Genomic DNA, 20,742 nt, shown 5'->3' with positions numbered 1-20,742 from the left:
TTTCAACGAGCCCTCGCACAAATGCGGATTTTAAAGGAAGAGGCTCTTGTAGAGACTCTCCGAGAAACCCAGAACTTATTTCTCAGAGCCAAGCCCGTGAACTCTGTGTTGGTCTAGGGTGGGGCTTTCAGGAAGTAGCTTTTTAGATACTGATGTATATTTTCAATTAAGGTTTTTATGTGTGGTTTTACATGGACAAGAGTTTAGTACTGTGCAATAAAACGGGTATCTTGCTATATAACTGAGTATGACATGCTATCGCTACAGTAAAGGGAAGTCACGTATGACTGTGAAAAGCATCTTTGCCTTTTGATCTCCTGGAGGGAACACAGGAAACTATGCAGAGGTGCCAGGATGAAACTTCAAAGGCCTAAGTTACCTCGTGGCCTGAACAGAGTTTTCCTGAGAAGGGGAAAACAAAGGTTTTTAAAATTCCATCTTGAGACGTGGTCAGAGAAGCATCTCTGGGCCATGGGTTCCCGGAATGGGGACAAAGAACCAAAAGGAATGTAACCAGTTGAGCAATCTCTTACTGCATTTATGTTTCATTTGTTTGTTTTGAACTTTTACGATAAATCCTTGAACAATCAGCTGGTCTGGAGTCATTAGAAGGGAAAAGAACCCAAGACCGAGGTGAGATCAGAGTGGCTCTCCCAAGCTTAATCTCAGCCTCAGTCGTCACATGGTAGCAGCGGATTCTCCTATACTCCAGGGTGAACACCTTCTTGGCTTTGCAGCCGGCTTGCAGTAATGGAGCAAATTACCGGCAGCTGTTGCGGGGAAGAAGAGGAGGTGCAGATTGAGGACCATACAGTGAAGGTCACACTGCATGAGTCTCATCTGGCCTTTGTGAGCAATGTGAAGACTTGAAACAACCACTCCCGTTTCCCCAAGAGGTGCATTTCTTGGGGTGGGGTGGGGGTCACTGTTTGTCCCTGAAGACCACTTCACATCCAAAAACAGCCAGGGTTGTGTGAACCCAGCTGCTCTACAAGGGAGGGACTCCGTCGGCACAAGACAAGAAGCAACACAGACTTACCTTTATAGTGGCTGACCAGCTCCTGGAGCGTACTGAAGCTGTTGCGAGGGGAGATGTAGAAGCCGCCGCTGTCCAGCGTCCGGATCTTGTAATGTTTCACAACATCCAGCTTGTTCTGGTTGTCGAAATCTCTCACGGACAGAGAGTAGCTCCCTGAGGGAAAAGGGAGAAAAGAGAGGAATCGAAAACTAGGCCAACAGGGTCAGGAGCACCTCTCAAACCAGGGGTAAAAATCGGACAGCTAATCTCTTTTGTAAACAGGGCAGAGAAATATCTCCAAGGAGCACTTCTTTCCAACAAAAAACATAGTCCTGAGAAATTTTTCTCTCTTTCTCACAATACTAGAACCAGGGGGCATTCATTGAAAATGCTGGGGGGGAAGAATTAGGACTAATAAAAGGATACATTTCTTCACGCAACGTGTGATTGGTGTTTGGAATATGCTGCCACAGGAGATGGTGATGGCCACTCACCTGGATAGCTTTAAAAAGGGCTTGGACAGATTTATGGAGGAGAAGTCGATCTATGGCTACCAATCTTGATCCTCCTTGATCTGAGATTGCAAATGCCTTCCAAGCTTTGAGACCAGGTGAACAACTCAGGAGCAGCTTTGCAGCCGCATGAGCTGGCCATTGCTTTCCACCTCCTTGGCATGTGAGGCTCCCAAAGGCACCTGTGGTGGGCCACTGCTGAGAGTAGCAAGAGAGAGCTGGGACTAGGGTATGGACATTCTGGTCCTGCGGGATCCAGCAGGCTCGTTCTTATGTTCTTATGAAATTATTTACATGCAGCTGGCCAAAGGGACAAAAGATACCCAGCCTGGTGTAGTTGTTAAGAGAAGGTTCACTCTAATCAGGAAAACCAGGTTTGATCCACCACTCTGCCACTTGGGCTGTGGAGGCTTATCTGGTGGACTAGATTAGCTTGTGAATGCTAACACACGCCAGCTGGGTGACCTTGGGCTAGTCACAGCTCTTTGGAGGTCATTTTTGCCTCTGGCCTCTTGCCTTGAAAACTCCTTGAGGGCTTGCCATAAACTGACTGTGACTTTTCACCATCACCAAACCTGTCCACCTGCAGGTAGACTCTTCATGTTCTCTGCTCACCTGCAGTTGTGTATCATCGTTCAGACACAACTAACAAAACCTAAGTTGTTTCCCTGAACAAACTTTAATCCTATGGCACGAACATAAGAACATAAGAACTAGCCTGCTGGATCAGACCAGAGTCCATCTAGTCCAGCATTCTGCTTCTCGCAGTGGCCCACCAGGTGCCTTTGGGAGCTCACATGCAGGATGTGAAAGCAAGGGCCTTCTGCTGCTGCTGCTCCTGAGCTTTAATCCTACGAACTTTAATCCTACATTTTTGTAAGTACCCGTATTAAAAAGAAACGGAGCCTCTTTAGCCCAAAAGCCTCTGATACTTAATGGGGGGCATCCGATTAATCTAACGTCCATGTTTTCAAATCGGTTCCTCCAGCTAAACCCTGAAGACCTGTTTGATTTTCCATGGGCATTTGTTGTGCTCCAGAACCTGCACCACCTATTTGATCAGAAGTCATAGCGGGAGGGAAGCAAACAAAGATGTGCGGCTCCAGGCAGCCATAGCTCCATCATGCCGCAAATGACTGCTGTACATATAGCATAAGCGTTTTATTGTCATTGTGCACGCACAACGAAATTGACAGCAGCATTCCTCGATGCACACAATTTCAGACTCATACCCCATCCTCCCTTTCCCCTTCCTCCACCCATCCCTGCACAGCCCCAAACACATCAACACGAAGCCGCGGAGTTCAGCATCGCCACTGCTCTAGAGCAGAAGCTGTCTCTAAGCCTCTTTGTCCTAGTTTTGATAGACCTGTGTCGTCTGCCGGATGGTCACAGTTCAAAAAGAGTGTGCCGGATGAGACAGGTCTCTCGGAATATTTTGGGCTTTCTTTAGGCTTCGGGAATTATAGAGTTCTTCCAAGGAGGGGAGAGGGCAGCCGATAATCCTCTGTGCAGGAGTGATCACCCTTTGGAGCGCCTTCCTATCTGCCACTGTGCAACTGGAGAACCGTACACAGATATAGAAACCTCATCTGCTCACAGGGGAGAAAGGGATTCTGTGCCCCCCGCCCCCAGCCAGAGAGAGAGGGTACCTTTGCTCGTCTCGCTGTCTCGAATCATGAAGGAGCCAATCACGTTCCCCGGAGCGAGCAGCTGCCTCTCGGCATCTTTCCGGTTGACACCTTTGAAAAACCACCTGGAAGGGGGACATTGCAAAACAGCTAGGTGAGCAAGGCCTTTCCATAATGTGCTCAGCGGCCCTGGAAGGCCACCAAACAGGAGAAAGCCCGTGGCCAGCCAGAAGGGCCAAAACAGACAGACTGGAAAACAGAGATCTCCAACATGCACTGCCACCATTTGGACTGGAAGAGGATTTAACCCTTCATCCCCTGCTTGGTTTTGCAAACCAAAAACCACGAAAGGCCTCACACACGAAGATGCCTTACGTGGTATAGTGGCTAAGAGAGCCGGCGTGCTGCCGTGGTGAAGAGCAGGTGGATTCTAACCTGGAGAACCGGGTTTGATTCCTTATTCCTCCACCTGAGTGGCAGAGGCTTATCTGGTGAACCAGGTGTGTTTCCGCACTCCTACATTCCTGCCGGGTGACCTTGGGCTAGTCACAGTTCTCTCAGGACTCTCTCAGCCCCACCTGCCTCACAAGGTGTGTCTGTTGGGGGGAGAGGAAGGGAAAGGAGTTTGGATGCCACCTTGAGTCTCCTGACAGGAGAGAAAGGTGGGGTAGAAATCCAAACTCTCTCTTTTTCTTCTTCTTACACTCAATAAGAAAAAGGCGGGTTTGGATTTATACCCCACTTTTTCCAACCATAAGGAGACTCAAGGCGGCTGACAAACTCCTTCCCTTCCTCTCCCCACAACAGACACACATTGTGAGGCAGGTGGGGCTGAGAGAGTTCTGAGAGGACTGGGACTGGCCCAAGGTCACCCAGCAGCTTCGTGGGCAGGGCCAGGGAAACAAATGCAGTCCACCAAATTAGAGTCCGCTGCTTCCATGGAGGAGTGGGGAAGCAAATCTAGTTCACCAGATTAGAGTCTGCTGCTCTTAACCACTACATGATGCTGGCCGGTCTTGTCTTGTACTGAATAAGATCATCAGGGATAGTATTTTGTACTCAGTGGCTTGCCAGAATCTAGGGCAGTGATGGCGAACCTATGGCACGGGTGCCAGAGGTGGCACACAGAGCCCTCTCTGTGGGCACACCCACCCAGAACTCATCATATGTGGGGGGCGGGGGGCGGAAAATCAACCCCCCCACACACACATACATCTAGGCTGTCCTGGGCATGATCCTTTCCCTGGGAGTAAGCTCGGTTGCTGGCAATGGGGCTTGCTTTTGCGTAAACCCTCCTAGGGTCGTGATGCACCCATTCGAAGTGTTGTACGGTTTCTTCATCAAGCTTACTCCTGAGTAACGGACACCTCGGAGCCAACTGTATTTTCTAAACTAAAACCTCAGTATTCAGGTTAAATTGCCGTGTCGGCACTTTGCGATAAATAAGTGGGTTTGGGGCTGCAATTTGGGCACTCGGTCTCGAAAAGGTTCGCCATCGCTGATCTAGGGTAGGGGTCTTCCCCATCATCTACTGCCTGGTCCTTTCAACGGGAGATGCCGGGAACTGAACCGGGCACCTTCTGCCTGCATAGCAGAGGCTCTTCCACTGACCCACGACTCCCGGCCAAACCCTGCTCATCGTGCTGCATTAACTTTGAAATGAAACATACTTTTCAAAGGACACATCTCCCCCACCCCCACTTTAAAACTGCAGGGGGGGACCTGGTTTTCTTTAGCAAAACCAAGCAGGGTTTAAAGGGTTAGATCAGTGGTGGCGAACCTATGGCACGGGTGCCAGAGGTGGCACTCAGACCCCTCTCTGTGGGCACGGTGCAAACAGGGTCAAAACGCCCCCCCCCCCACCCCCATCTAGGCTGGCCTGGGCCACTGGGCTCGATTATTAGCATTAAACCTAAGATCTAATTTTGGGGAAGCAGTGTAGATAACCCTGTTAAGCGCTGTTAAACCCCAGTGATTTTCATGCGAAGAACTAAAGCGCGATCCTCTACCTGGGAGTAAGCTCGGTTGCTGGCAATGGGGCCTGCTTCTGAGTAAACCCTCCCAGGGTCATGATTCACCCCGTTGGAAGAGTTGCACGGTTGCTTCAAAGCAAAGTCACCAACTACCACCAAGCTTACTCCCGAGTAACGCGAACTTCAGAGCCAACTGTTTTTTTCTAAACTAAAACCTCAGCATTCAGGTTAAATTGCCGTGTTGGCACTTTGCGATAAAGAAGTGGGTTTGGGGCTGCAATTTGGGCACTCGGTCTCGAAAAGGTTCGCCATCACTGGGTTAGATCCTCGAGTCCAGTGGTGGCGAACCTATGGCGCTCCAGATGTTCATGGACTACAATTCCCATCAGCCCCTGCCAGCGTGGCCAATTGGGAATTGTAGTCCATGGACAGCTGGAGCGCCATAGGTTCGCCACCACGGCTCCAGTCCATCCCGTACGGCCCTGATCCAAACTGCAGCCAAATTTTTCAACACAGAAGAGACACGGCCATGTTGGCCCTAAGAGAAGTTAAGCATTTCAGACGTGGGTGCGGCGGCACACACAGATGCTCCACTTCCTGTTTCACAGCTAAGGACCAGACTCACTCTTCCGTCTCCAACGAGTTCACTCGGGCAACGTAGTTGCTGGGGATGTAGCCTTCTCTTCCCGAAGACAGGGCCTTTGCTCTCCACCATTCGCCGGACCTGCAGCAAGAGAGACAGAAGAGAGGGTCTGTTGACATTGGTCTGGCATGCTGAGCAACGCCCGCTACCATGCACAGGGCAACTTGTGCAGCTGGGTTGCAGTTCGCCATCCAGCTGGACACTTTACTTGAAACCATTATGTTATGCGACTTTTTACAAGAATACTAGCGGGCCCGGCCACGCGTTGCTGTGGCTCAGTCTGGTGAAGTGGAAAAGAAAGAAAAGGGGAAGCGAACGGTTCGAACATGTGTCATTGCACAGTGCTTGTAAGGGAGGGGAGGGGCAAGGGGCCCCTCCCTCCCCTCCCTCTCTCCTGTTCCCTTGCGTGGCACCCCACCCCGTCTCTCCCTAATGTTCCCCTTCCTCCGTTAGGGTGGGTGGGCCATGTCCAGATGGCAGACCCCATCCCTTTCACTCCAGATGGCAGCAGTTTTCAAGGAAGGCATGGTTGTTTCCCTTGTATCAGAGGGTTTTGCTTTAACAGCCAGCAGATGGCGCTGTTGCGGAACAGAACTGTGGTTCCAACTGTCACAGGTGTGGCATGTACACAATAACTGGCACAGTTGTGACATGTACACAACAGGAGGTGTGGAAACAGTATGGAAACCTGGCCGCATGCGAATGCGACGTTGTGTGAAAATTTCAAAGCAATCGGTCCAGTAATTTGGGAGATTACCTGTCAGCAGAAAAACACACTGATAGATTTTTATATATATAGATTAATGTGACATAACCACAAGGCTTTGAAGTCTGTATTCGAGGCCAGATTTTATCTGGTGGACCAACTAGCTCTGTGGTTTTTTGTTATTATCACGCCATTGTATGTTGTTGAATAACACTGAGTCTGCACTTGGAATTGCATTCCACCATGCAATTAATTTTGTCACTGAAAGCACGGTGGTGCACAGTGTTTGAGTTTCATATTTATGAATATATAATCATAGCACGCTTTCCCTGGATGCTGTGATTGATCCATTACAGGTGAGCCTAGATTCAGTGCAAATCCTTTTGTGTTGCTACCGGGGCACAAACCCCCAAATCCTTTTACCATGGCGGATGCACGGGAAATCAGCAGCCGACCTGCGTCCGAACAGATCCAAAGACCATGTCTATGGCCCCTTCCGCACATGCAGAATAATACGCTTTCAATCCGCTTTCAATGCTCTTTGAAGCTGTGCGGAATGGCAAAATCCACTTGCAAACTGTTGTGAAACTGGATTGAAAGCGCATTATTCCACATGTGCGGAAGGGGCCTATGTTTCAGCCTTAAAATGGGATGACCAATCATTCCTTCCACCTAGGGAACCTTGGGAATTGTAGTTCTACACTGGCAGGCTAGAACTTCCAAGATTAGGAAGATGGCAACACCGGAGTGGGCCTTGCCAGCTCACTGGGGTGCCAGGGCTAATGTACCCAGCATCTCCTTCTGCCTGGCCAGCAGCAGCCCTCCAAGGCAACAGGCCACCCGAAAGCTGCCCAGTGAATTCAAGGATGGATCCACTCATGCTGGGACCCAACGTGACCATGAAACAGTGCAAGGGGGAAATCGTTGTCCCGAGAGCATCTGGCTCAGAGGTGGGATCCAGCAGGTTCTCACAGGTTCCAGAGATTAGGTTGCTAATTATTTGTGTGTGCCGAGAGGGGGTTACTAATGGGTGCCTGAGATTGCAAATGCCTTAGCAGACCAGGTGATCGGGAGCAACAGCCACAGAAGGCCATTGCATTCACATCCTACATGAGAGCTCCCAAAGGCACCTGGTGGGCCACTGCGAGTAGCAGAGAGCTGGACTAGATGGACTTTGGTCTGATCCAGCTGGCTTGTTCTTATGTTCTTCTTATGGGTGATTTTGCCACGTGATTTTTGCCTTCGTTACGCCCCTCCTCTCAGCAGTAGCGCGCAGAACTTGAAGCAGTCTAGCAGGAGGTACACCGGCGTGCGTGGCAGCCTGCGCCTGCGTGCATTCGTTTCCCGCCCAAGGACTGGCGCAGCGGCTGCCTCCTTGCCACAGCCCCGCCCAGGAATGCCCCGCCCCCGGAATGGCCGGCCACGCCCCCGTCGTGCCCCGCTCAGCCCCATTGGCGCTACACCACAGTTTGAATCCCACCACCATGGGAACCTGTTACTAAAATTTTTGGATCCCACCACTGATCTGGCTCCAACGTCAGCTCCTGTATGGTCCAAAAAAGAGGTGCCCAGCGGACAGTCTGGTACTTACTCCTCAAGGACCTTGAGATGTTCCCCCTTCTGGAAGCTGAGGTCCTCTTTATGGATGGCTTCGTAGTCATAAAGGGCCACAACTATGAAGTCCTCTGATCCTGTGGGAACAGACAAATTCCTGCATTCGCATCCCCAGAGAGCCAGTGTGGTGTAGTGGTTAAAAGCAGGTGCATTCTAATTTGGAGAACCGGGTTTGATTCCCCACTCCTCCACATGAGTGGCAGAGGCTTATCTGGTGAACCAGATGTGTTTCCGCACTCCTACATTTCTGCTGGGTGACCTTGGGCTAGTCACAGTTCTCTCTGACCTCTCTCAGCCCCACCTGCCTCACCAGGTGTCTGTTGTGGGGAGAGGAAGGGAAAGGAGCTTGTCAGCCACCTTGAGTCTCCTGACAGGAGAGAAAGGCAGGATATACATCCAAACTCTTCTTCTTCTTCTTCTTCTTACACTGAATAAGAAAAAGGCGGGTTTGGATTTATATCCCACTTTTTTCAACTGTAAGGAAAGCCCCTGGCCCTGATTCTATAATTTCAGAGATTCTGAAATTTCATACCGATTGGTGGGCCCCTATCCTGGCCACTCTTTTTACCCCCGGCTGGAGCACCTTCCCTATAAGGAGAGCCTGCCAACTTCCGCCCCATCAGCTTCCTCTCAGTGATAGGGAAGATTGCAGTAGCCAAATTGCTACTGAATTAAAAGGTTGGTCTGGCAGGAGATCCCACCACGGCACAAGGAGTTTCACTGCATAACTGAGACCATGGCACAGAGCAGGGAATAAATGTAAGTAAGTAAGTAAATAAATAAATAACTGAAAGCAAGTGGTGTGTCTTTCAATAAAATATTTTAAAACAGTAAATTTATTTTAAACAGAGCTTCTAACTGACATAATTGAAGGCCGGCACATGCAGAATAATGTACTTTCAATCCACAGCTGGATTTTACTGTGCAGAATAGCAAAACCCACTCGCAAACAATTGTGAAAGAGGATTGAAAGTGCATTGTTCCTGTTGGAGGAGGAGGAGGAGGAGGAGGAGGAGGAGGAAGAGGAAGAGTTTGGATTTATATCCCCCCTTTCTCTCCTGCAGGAGACTCAAAGGGGCTTACAATCTCCTTGCCCTTCCCCCCTCACAACAAACACCCTGTGAGGTGGGTGGGGCTGAGAGAGCTCAGAGAAGCTGTGACTAGCCCAAGGTCACCCAGCTGGTGCGTGTTGGAGTGCGCAGGCTAATCTGAATTCCCCAGATAAGCCTCCACAGCTCAGGCGGCAGAGCTGGGAAACAAACCCGGTTCCTCCAGATTAGATACACAAGCTCTTAACCTCCTACGCCACTGCTGCATGCCTGGACACTGGGTATGCCGTGTATCTCACTCTAACTGTGATGTTGCCTCTCTTGTTTGCCCTCCTTGTCTGGGCCAGGAGACCGCCCACTAACTTCCTTTCTTCCCCGTGCTGGTCTCACTTCTCACCTGGCTCTTGACCTGAGCGCATGGCCAATGGCAGCCTGCTCGGTGGGGCTTTCCCACTGTAGCATCCTCTCACCTGCACACACGTGATGGCGCGGTAGAGTGCCCACTTGTCCATAGGGAAAGCATTCTCTTAGACTAGGGTTTCTTTCTATCTACCTTTTCCCTGGAACAAAGCTGTGAACTGGAGATGCTTGAATAAACGTAAGTTTTACCTTTTACATTTATCTCTTGGGAAGTTTCTATAAACTGCACTCACACGCACCACTGGGCAGATCCATGACTCTAAACTAGTGGCGTAGGAGGTTAAGAGCTCGTGTATCTAATCTGGAGGAACTGGGTTTGATTCCCAGCTCTGCCGCCTGAGCTGTGGAGGCTTATCTGGGGAATTCAGATTAGCCTATACGCTCCCACACACGCCAGCTGGGTGACCTTGGGCTAGTCACAGTTCTTCGGAGCTCTCTCAGCCCCACCCACCTCACAGGGTGTTTGTTGTGAGGGAGGAGGGGCAAGGAGATTGTCAGCCCCTTTGAGTCTCCTGCAGGAGAGAAAGGGGGGATATAAATCCAAACTCTTCTTCTTCTAAATCAGACCGTTCCGCATGTGCTTAAGGGGCTTATGTGTTACGATTGGAGCCCCGATGGTTTGTGATTGGCTCCACCTCCTCCAGCCGCCATTATGCATCTACCACCTTCTGTCAAAATTCCAAAGGTGCCACAGCATCATAAAGGCTGGAAACCCTGAGGTAGCTACTGCCTTTGCCGCCAGGTGGATCCTTTTGCTGCAACCTTGAGCGACAAGTCATTGGACGCTGCCTACAATCAGTCAGTACATACATACATAAGCCTTTATTGGCACAGTCAGAAAAAAGTTACATGAATCGGGAACAATTGCATGGATACATGATAGATAAAAGGCCCCACGGGGAGCACAACAAATACATTCTACTGGGAACTCTCAACTATCTCCGCAATGAAACTGGCGATCTCTTCACAAAGACCGGGGACCGAGCTGTTTAACAATAGAGACACACTACCTGTATTCCTTAATAAACCCTGTTCAAAGGAGAGCCATAATGCTCGCCAGGTTTAATGTTATGCCTTCTGCCTTGTTACATGGCAGATTTAATAAGCAAGAAAAGGCTAAAAGATTGTGCCCATGTAACGATGGCTCAGTTGAATCTCTGGCCCACCAATTACTTCACTGTCTCAGATTCAAGGAAATCAGATCCAAATATGTGAATCTCACTCCTTTACATTTACATGATCTCCCCCGATTTATTTAGATTACACTACTTGTTGGACAACCCTGATCCTTCTCTCTGTGTGATAGTGGCAGACTTTCTCCTGGAAATTACTAAATGCCAGTAGATTTCCTTCGTCCTAACATGTATATCCTGTATTGTATATGTTTTTTTAATCTGTTTTTATTATTGTTGTACTGCTGTCTATGCCAATAAAGGCTTGCTTCTTCTTAACAATAGAGATAACCTAGTCAGATCAGGCAGCCCAGATTGGAAGAAAAAAATGTAGGTTGGTATATTTAGATCTGATGTTATCAAATCTGGTGCAGTGCAAGAGTTGGCGAGTCAGTGTTTCAACCACGTTAAGTTTGCAACTGCATAACCTTGCGGATTTATCTAAATTGCTGAACCTACCCTTTAATAGGGCAGAGGGCATAACGTTAAAACGTGCAATCCTTGCGCGTGGGTTCGTTAAGGTATGGAGGTAACAGGCCATACGTCTCTGCTCAAATGGAATTACGAGTTGTGTTGGAGAGCAGGTTCGTTTGGCTGCTAGATGCAAATTTGCAAACAATCAGTCAGTACATACATACCGTCAGTTCCGGGGGGCGGCATCATCCTTACCGGTTTGCTGCCCTGGGATGCAACAGAAAGGAAGCGTCCGATCAGTACAACAGCCATTGGATCACGGACTTAGCATTTTTAATTTGCAAAGTGCCTCAGTTCCTACGGCCGTTGCCCTTAGCCCAGAGGTGGGATCCAGCAGGTTCTCGCAGGTTCCCGAGAGTAGGTCACTAATTATTTGTGTGTGCCGAGAGGGGGTTACTAATGGGTGATTTTGCCACGTGATTTTTGCCATAGTTACGCCCCTCCTCTCAGCAGTAATGCGCAGAACTGGAAGCAGTCTAGCAGGAGATGCACCGGCGTGCGTGGCAGCCTGCGCCTGCGTGCATTCGTTTCCCGCCCAAGGACCGGCGCAGCGGCTGCATCCTTGCCACAGCCCCGCCCAGGAATGCCCCACCCCCGGAATGCCCGGCCACACCCCCGGCGTGCCCCGCCCAGCCCCACTGGCGCTACGCCACAGTTTGAATCCCACCCCCATGGGAACCTGTTACTAAAATTTTTGGATCCCACCACTGCCTTAGCCCTAACCCTGTGGGTCAGCTGTACCCATTCTGCCTACTCCACCAAATTGAAGGCCCAGTAATCAAGGAGTGGCAATCGGCATACACCCTGAATATCCTAAGTGAGAAAGGCCCAGGCAAGAGAGACACGTTGGCCATCTTGCTAGACATCAAGAGAATTCACAGCTGGGGAGCAGCTGAGGGTCCACAGGGTCTAGATTTATCTCCACCAGAACACACTGCCATTTTTACACTGAAACAACCCCTCCACAAGAGGTGAGGTTGCAAAAGGCCCAATCCCCCTTAATGCTGCTCTGTTCGGCCGTGTCGTCAAAATATAAAAGTTCTGTGACCCCGCTTGTTAAGACCAACTACAGCAGGGGTGTCAAACTCGCGGCTCTCCAGATGTTCATGAACTACAATTCCCATCAGTCCTTCCCAACATGAGCATTGGCTATACTGGTAAGGGCTGATGGGAATTGTAGTTCATGAACATCTGGAGGGCCGCGAGTTTGACACTTGTGAACTACAGCAACAGAAAATGCCGTGGATGTTTTGCAAGACTCTTCGTAAGGCTGGATCTAAAAAACAAGAATAAAATTGAGGATGCTTTCGGCCCTGAGGACCTTCAGTAAACCTCCTGCACAAAATGGGGCCGTGTCATGCTAGTGGCTGGGTGCACCTCAAACATCTGGCATGACATCTGTTGAGGGAGAGGAGCTAATTCTCCCAACACAGCTGCTTCAGCCTGACCCTCTCCATGCCATTCCAGGTGGCCTCCGGCTATCCACTGTAAAAAGGTTCTGTATGCTATAATATAGTATACAGGCAATGGGATGAACTAAAATACACTGTGCCCTTTGGCCAACCAAACTTGTTACATACAAAAACCACGCACAGGGGGAAAGCACAAGTGCTCTATTCATATACGAGGGTGCAACAGAAACATGAATACAAACTACAGAATACAAACAGAACAGAATACAAACAGAACAGAATACAAACTACAAAGACTATACACACAGAGGGCTGTTAACGTGCATCCTATATTATAACGTGCCTCCTATATTATAACGTGCATCCTATATTATAATGCACACACCAAACTTGTTACATACAAAAACCACGCACAGGGGGAAAGCACAAGTGCTCTATTCATATACAAAGGTGCAACAGAAACATGTATACAAACTACAAAGACTATACACACAGACAGCTGTTAACGTGCATCCTATATTATAATGCACACACCTTTCTTAGGAATTTAAGTCCTCTATGCATCACAGTCCATGAGAATTTCTAAGTACATGACAGTGTTCCAAATCAGCATCAAGGCCTGTGAATTTCTCAATGTGAAACCATATTCCAGCCCCAAATCCTATTTGGGATAATATGGGGTTTTCATTTCTTCACCAGTGGTACTGGATGTTCCTATTTTCAGCTTGTGGGGAGCCACTCAAAGAGACTTACATCATAAATATGTAGCACATCATGGAATCAGTTGTTGCTGTTACATTATTTGCTACTCATACAACAATTATAAAAATTAGAGAAAATCGGTCATTAAAATGATGCTTACTCACAGTTTTTCTAATATTATTTTATTTATTTTTATTTATTTATTATATTTATATACCGCCCTCCCCAAAGGCTCAGGGTGGTGTCCATCAGTGATAAAACAATTTAATAATAATAATAAGCCTTTATTTGGCATAACAATAATCATAACACAATAAAAAACCTGAGATAAAAGGTATACAAATACAAAGGTTTAAGATAAAAGGTATACAAATACAAAGGTTTAAGATAAAATATAAATTATTGATTGTGCATCACCTCCAGTAAAAATTGTGCAACCAATTCACAAGTTTCATTGTCAGAATTGTCCAGAAGGAAAGGAAGTCTACCTGATTCTTCCATTTCACTAGGTATCCTAGAAAGAATGTTGGAATATTTTGATCTGATATTAGCAGATTTAGGGCAGCAAAGCAGTTGATGTGCCAATGTTTCAATTTGTTGTTCACCACAAGAGCATACCCTTTCGCTCATTTCCAAGTTGTTAAATCTACCACGCAATAAAGTGGAGGGGAAAACATTGAAGCGAGCAAGTGTGAGGGCTCTTCTCTGCATTGGATTAGTCAAAAAAAATACAAATAAGGGAGCCGTCCTGTTTTGATATAGGGGTATTGAAAGATGTAAGGGGTGAGACAAGTTTTCATAGCAACCCCCCTAAATAAATTAATCCATTAAACTTTCCAACAATTTTTGTTTTAACAAGTTGTAGGATTCTGAACGGAACTAGATGGCCCGAGGAAAAGCTTGAAATTGAGAGATATACCAAAGTGATTCAAATCTTTCTTTCGATCCAGAGAGACACCATGGATTAATACAATTATCCAGACAAAAGTAGGTGAATCAGCAAGTGCTCATCATGCGAGAAATGCAGGCGAAGCCAAAATTTAAAAGCTCTCAACCAAGCCCTATAAACTAATGAATTTTGGCCCAGTTCTAAACAGAGGGCCGCATACGGTACACAGTTTGGCAGGCCCATAATTTTACGGAAAAATTTGGATTGGACAGTATTCAAGGAGTCGTCAACTGCTTGGAGCCAGATAGGTAGTCCATAAAGTAACTGCGCTTCTACCTTAGAGTTAAAGATTTTTAGTGCTGCTGGGACAAGGGAGTGGCCCTTTCCATAAAAGAAGCGTGCAATGGCAGAATAACTGATGGTAGCAGCTGCAATAGCAGCTTTTTTGTGGGGTAACCAGGAGAGGTTATAAGAGTGCCATGAATTAAACAAACTAATTCGTGCATCTTACGAACAATTCAAGAGATTTAGAAATCCTGTGTCGCGCAATCAGCTAGTTCAATATAAAACTACTCTTCATTCTTTAATGAAAGAGAAACAGGTCCAGTATGCGCAGAATCAGTGGGATCGCTTATATCAAGCTGTAATCTCCAATGACTCAAGACAGTTTTGGGCCTTGACAAACAGACTTGACTCCAATAAAATGAGGGCGTTTTCTTCTATTCTCCCTGAGGTTTGGATAGATCATTTTGCGAAGCTGTTCCAAAAGGAAGAGACCAGTAACATTTATCATCCATCTCCATCATTAAATGATTCCAAATGGCCTCCTGTTACAGCGCTCAGGAAATCATGGATCTAATAACTGAATTAGAAACCCCGTAAAGCCTCTGGCCCAGATACTGAAGATTTCCCCAGAGATACTGAAGTCGCATATAGAGTGGTGGGCACCCTTTTTGGCCAATCCTGATACTTCCACCCAAATCAGCCAATGACTCAGGCCTCATTCCTAAGCCTTGGCTATCTGCAATCATTGTACCTATTTATAAAAAAAGGTGACCCATGGGGATCCTGCCAACTTCCGCCCATAGTGGTTTGACATCAGTCATTGTTGGGAAAATAACCAATGCTAAGACACTTCTACCCAAACTACAGGCCTGGACGATTCATCAGAACATCATTGGCCCAGAGCAAATATAGGCTTCACGAGGGAAATCCACGTTAGACCATGCTATGCTTCTTAAGCATTTGGTTAATAAATACTCCAAAGTCCAAAGAAGTAAACTTTTATGCTGCCTTCATTGATTTGAAGGCAGCTTTTGACACAGTCTCTAGAGAACGTCTTTGGAATAAATTGGCTATACAAGGAATAGACAATAAACTTCTTTTTCTAATCAGGCAACTTTATACCAACACAAACTGCAGAGTTAAGTGCTCACGTGAAGGTCTCATGACTGATTCTATTTCTACCTTTAAAGGTGTGAGGCAAGGCTGTGTGTTAGCACCAACCCTTTTCAATTTATTTTTTTGAGGTGACAGCTTCCATCTGAAGCCTTATTGGAAATTAATAACCATGCCCTAAATTGGGAAACAAAGGCATATTCCAATACTTCTATATGCTGATGATACCATCCTTCTATCTCGCTCAAAAGTTGGACTTAGTCGACTGCTGAATAGATGTGGGCAGTACTGTACAGATAACGGACTAGTCATCAATTATCAAAAGACCAAGATTTTGATCTTTGCCAAACAATACAAAAAACATAACTGGGCGATTAATAAAGTGCCAGTGGAGCAGGTTAACCAATACAAATATCTTGGGGAAAAAAACAATTTAAAACATCATGGTATATAATTTACGTAAAATAATACATAAAATACTAAAACTACAGATGGCTTCAACCCCTCCCTCCCCCTTTTATGTACCCACGGGAGGCCAGATGTTCTTATGGCGGAGTTGACATCATCCTGGCTGGCCAAACGCCTGGCGGAACAGGTCCGTTTTGCAGGCCCTGCGGAAACTTTGTAAGTCCCGCAGGGCCCTGATCTCACCTGGAAGCCTGTTCCACCAGGTAAGGGCCAGAGCCGTAAAGGCCCTGGCCCTTGTAGAGGCCAGCCGGATCGCCTTGGGGCCAGGGATCACCAGTAGGTCCGCCTCCGATGAGTGGAGGGGCCTAGAAGGGCGGTATAGGGAGAGACGGTCCCTCAGATAAGCAGGGCCAAGGCCGCGAATGGCTTTGAAGGTCAATACCAAAACTTTAAGCATGACCCGGTACTTGATTGGCAGCCAGTGCAGTTGGTATAGGACCGGCGTAATCCGGTCCCTAGCTGTTGCCCTAGAGAGGAGCCTGGCTGCTGCATTTTGTACGAGTTTCAATTTCCGGATCATGGCTAAAGGTAAGCCCGCGTAGTCTAATCTAGAGGTGACCGTGGCATGGATCACCGTGGCCAGATCGGAACGAGAGAGATACGGGGCCAGTTGCCGTGCCTGGCGCAGATGGTAAAAAGCTGCCTGGGCTGTCTGGGTGACCTGGACCACCAATGATAAGGATGGATCCAGAGTCACCCCCAGGCTCTTGGCAGACGAGGTTAACTTTAATGTCTCGCCAAGAAGCGTAGGCAGGCCAGAGGCCACCGGACACTCCCCACGGTCCAGCCACAGGACCTCCGTCTCAGTGGGATTCAACTTCAGCCGACTTGTACTCAACCAACCAGATATTACAACCAGATATTACATCTACCATGTCCCCTTACCAATAGCACTGTGTGTGCATTATAACAGAGGATGCTTTCCCCCATGTGTAGTTTTTGTATGTAATAAGAAAGGTTCTGTTTGCACCAACCAAAAGAGGGGAAACTAACAAAGTTAGCCCTAAAAAAAGAATTAAGTACCAACAGAAAATGGCGTAACTACCAGGGGATGGGGGGCGCGGTGTATTGCCCCAGGCACACGTCATATGTGGGGGTGGGCGGGGGCATGACAGGAGCACAAGGCACACATGTGCCCTGGGCGAATTTCGCCTTGTTCCGCCCCTGCCAACAGGTCAAGAGTGGGAAAGTTTTAAAAAACTGCTTAATAGCAAACACGCATATGAATTTACTACACATTAAAATAATCACATCATGGTAGAAGGCCCATGATAGCCTGCCTGTTGTGCATAAAATCACAATGACAATGCAAAAGAATTCCTATGTCACGCTTTGTGACCTAAAATCAGCTCACTGGCCTTCATTAGTGGTCAAAAGTGATAGCACAATGGACTTGCTACCCGACTACAACTACAAATAAAACATGTAGATGGCTGAGATCAATTGTTAGAAAGCAGTACACAATTGGTCCCTAGATCTTCAACATAAAACCTGTACCCACTCAAAAGGCAAAAGGCAACGCGCCGATCGTGCCCAATTCTATTATGGCAGCATTCTTTAATACCTCAGTCACAATGGGGTTGCTTAAAGTCAGGAACAATAAGTTTAGGTTTTGTATGCTCATAAAAAGAGAGAAAGTTTAGGGACAAACACTTTGTTGTAATTAATGCCTGCAGGAAAAATAAGACTAATATTATGCAACAAAGCAAGCAAATAAAATTATATCACTATACTATTGGAGTGGTTAATAAATCCAAATAATAATAATAAATAAATACAAAAAGGATGCTGGCAATGAAAGCCCGTGCAGAGTTTGACTGTAAAGTGCAGCTAACAAGAATAATTACTTTGTCGTATGTGGACTTCTATGTAATCCTTGCTTTACACCTATTTCTAAAAACATTATGGGAAGATTTCTCCATTTGGCATTGGGTGGATTCTTGGTTGTGATATTATGTTTGTTAGTGGCACTTCATAATAAAACTCTGCACATGCTTTAGTTTCCAGTAATTCCTGTAATTACACACCATCCAAATGACTGCAGGCTTGGAGGGGTAATACATGAATCAAAGGGGGCCTTTCCCCACTTACCTTAAGCCCCGCGCTACTCTCCGAAAGTAGCGCGGGGTCCCTTGGCACTCCCCACAACAGGGGCCGCGACAGCACGGCCGCCCCGACGCTGCCGCTGCCGCGCCCCCTCAGCGCGCGGCATCCCTGCCGCTCTTTTAAACGGCGCCTTGTGATGACCCTGCGCAGAGCGCGGGGTCGTGGGGACGCCCAGACGCGCGCCAGGGATGCCGCGCACTGAGAGCAGCGCACGGCATAGGGGGGATTAAGGTAAGTGGGGAAAAGCCCAGGAACTCTTCATTTGACCAGGAGCATTCTCATTTAATCTATGCTGATTCGGGCTCAGTGTCCATACAGAAAACAGCTTGGGGTTCATATTAGTCCCCAGCACAAGCACAAGAAGGAAACATTGGCCCCTTCCGCACACGCAAAATAATGCGTTTTCAAACCACTTTCACAACTGTTTGCAAGTGGATGTCGCCATTCTGCACAGCTTCAAAGAGCACTGAAAGCAGTTTGAAAGTGCATTATTCTGCATGTGCCATTCAGTCTTCCAGACTGGATCAACTGACCAAAACCCCATAATGCTTCCTGTGCGTTTGGCTGGCTTTTTTCCAGAGGCATGTTCTGCTTTGCCGCTGTACTTCCTTGCTGTGACTCCGCTGCTGACTGTAGAGATTCGGCTCTCTCTCCTCCTCAAAACGTTATGACTATTTACTAACGTTTTATGATCTCCACAACTGTGATCTTGTTAAAAATATTTCTTGGAAAATATCAGCGGTACAGATAGGCAGCAACGGCAAATAAATCAGAAGAGAAAGAAATCCTTGCACAACTCCTGTAATGGTAAAGGGTGGTGTCTCCTATACAAAGGTAGAGCGTTCACGGGGTTATGTGGGGGTCACATATCTCTGGGCGCACATCAGATGGTCACGTGGGGGCGGTTAGGGTTAGGGAACAGCCTTACGGGGCCGGGCTGAAGGGCAGCCCACAGAAGGCTCCTACTGGCTAAGGTAAGTGGGGCACGGGGGGAGGGGGGGAACTATGTCATGATATTTTAAAAAAGAGTAAAAGTTCACTAAAGGGTCATTTCAAGTTAGCAGAAGTTTGCCAAACCCCAGAGGCCAGAGACAGTCAGTCTAGGGGTGAAGGAGCAGTTAACCTTTAACATGATTGGTGAGTTCAATTGTAACTCTAGACCAGTGGTTCCCAAACTTATTTGGCCTACCGCCCCCTTTCCAGAAAAAAATATTACTTAGCGCCCCTTGGAAATTAATTTTTTTTAAATTTTAATAGCAATTAAACAGAAAGATATATGTATTAATGTTTCTACCTGTGGCCATCACCGCCCCCCTGGATCGCTGCAGCACCCACCAGGGGGCAGTGGCGCCCACTTTGGGAATCACTGCTCTAGACCAATGAGAGGCTGATGCCTGGGCGAGGAAAAGTATCCTGTTGGATGTATGCATTGTATATGCTATGCTAAGTTCAGATAGAGAGAATTTGAGTTGAGAGGTCAGTGTGTTCAACTTTGTTCTTGCTAAAGAGTTCTGTATAGTCCGATAGTCTTGTATAGAATAGACTTGTGTAACCTTGCAACTGCTAAAGTAAAACCTTCCTATGGAAAGAACATCTTGCGTGGAAAGCATTCTTTTCCAAGTGTGCTAGAAGGTTGCAGTGAGTGCAAGAAGACTATAAATCTTCTCATCTTACCAGAGTAGCTCCGCTTTAAACTCTGCTGATAAACTGTAGGGGGGGTGTTACCCTGGGCGCCATTCCTCTCCCCCCCCCCATGCCTCTGCTCCTATAGGTCCAATAAGAGTCACTCCTGCCGTGCCCCTTCAATCCCTGCAAGGAAGTTGCCAACTGCCAGACTTACATGGCTCACAGATGTGGGATCTTTCACATAATGAGTGTGAAGACTGGAGGTAGAATTGGCTCTCCAGACCTTGCTGGGCAGGCCGAATTCCTTGGATTTCACACAGCCCATCCTGCAAGGGAAGAGAGAGAAAGAAGGAGAATTTCGCAGGATGCTGGGCTCTGTGTCACATTCGTCAAATCCCCGTCCCCTGCCGGAGAAGAGACTGGTATAGCTCAGACCAGATTAAACCCCAACTGCTCACCTGCATTTTTTCCCTTTACAATCTAAGAAGAAGAAGAAGAAGAGTTTGGATTTATATCCCCCCTTTCTCTCCTGCAGGAGACTCAAAGGGGCTTACAACCTCCTTGCCCTTCCCCCCTCACAACAAACAACCTGTGAGGTAGGTGGGGCTGAGAGAGCTCCGAGAAGCTGTGACTAGCCCAAGGTCACCCAGCTGGCATGTGTGGGGTGTACAGGCTAATCTGAATTCCCCAGATAAGCCTCCACAGCTCAGGCGGCAGAGCTGGGAATCAAACCCGGTTCCTCCAGATTAGATACATGAGCTCTTAACCTCCTACACCACTGCATTGAAAACCATAAAAGGAATTGTTCCTCACACACAGTTTCAGAGGGCCGCCATGTTGGCCAGGAGTAGAAGAAGAGTTGGATTTATATCCCCCTTTCTCTCCTGTAAATTGGATTTATATCCCCCTTTCTCTACTGTAAGAAGACT

General features: G+C 47.5%; 1 protein-coding gene across 1 annotated transcript in view; it reads right to left on the bottom strand.

Moving 5' to 3' along the window:
* HCK (HCK proto-oncogene, Src family tyrosine kinase) overlaps nt 1-20,742 on the bottom strand; it is a 62,389-nt gene that overhangs the window by 26,223 nt on the left and 15,424 nt on the right. The window contains exons 3-8 of the mRNA XM_048498589.1: nt 20,028-20,139; nt 11,377-11,419; nt 8,075-8,174; nt 5,760-5,858; nt 3,183-3,286; nt 1,040-1,192 (exon numbers count right to left, since the gene is read on the bottom strand). Of these exons, the coding sequence (XP_048354546.1) occupies nt 1,040-1,192; nt 3,183-3,286; nt 5,760-5,858; nt 8,075-8,174; nt 11,377-11,419; nt 20,028-20,138 (610 nt within the window). The 5' untranslated portion in view covers nt 20,139. The remainder of the gene's footprint in view (nt 1-1,039; nt 1,193-3,182; nt 3,287-5,759; nt 5,859-8,074; nt 8,175-11,376; nt 11,420-20,027; nt 20,140-20,742) is intronic.

Source organism: Sphaerodactylus townsendi, linkage group LG05 (genome assembly GCF_021028975.2).
Source record: "Sphaerodactylus townsendi isolate TG3544 linkage group LG05, MPM_Stown_v2.3, whole genome shotgun sequence".
NCBI lineage: Eukaryota > Metazoa > Chordata > Lepidosauria > Squamata > Sphaerodactylidae > Sphaerodactylus > Sphaerodactylus townsendi.
This window is presented reverse-complemented; position numbering and strand designations above follow the sequence as displayed.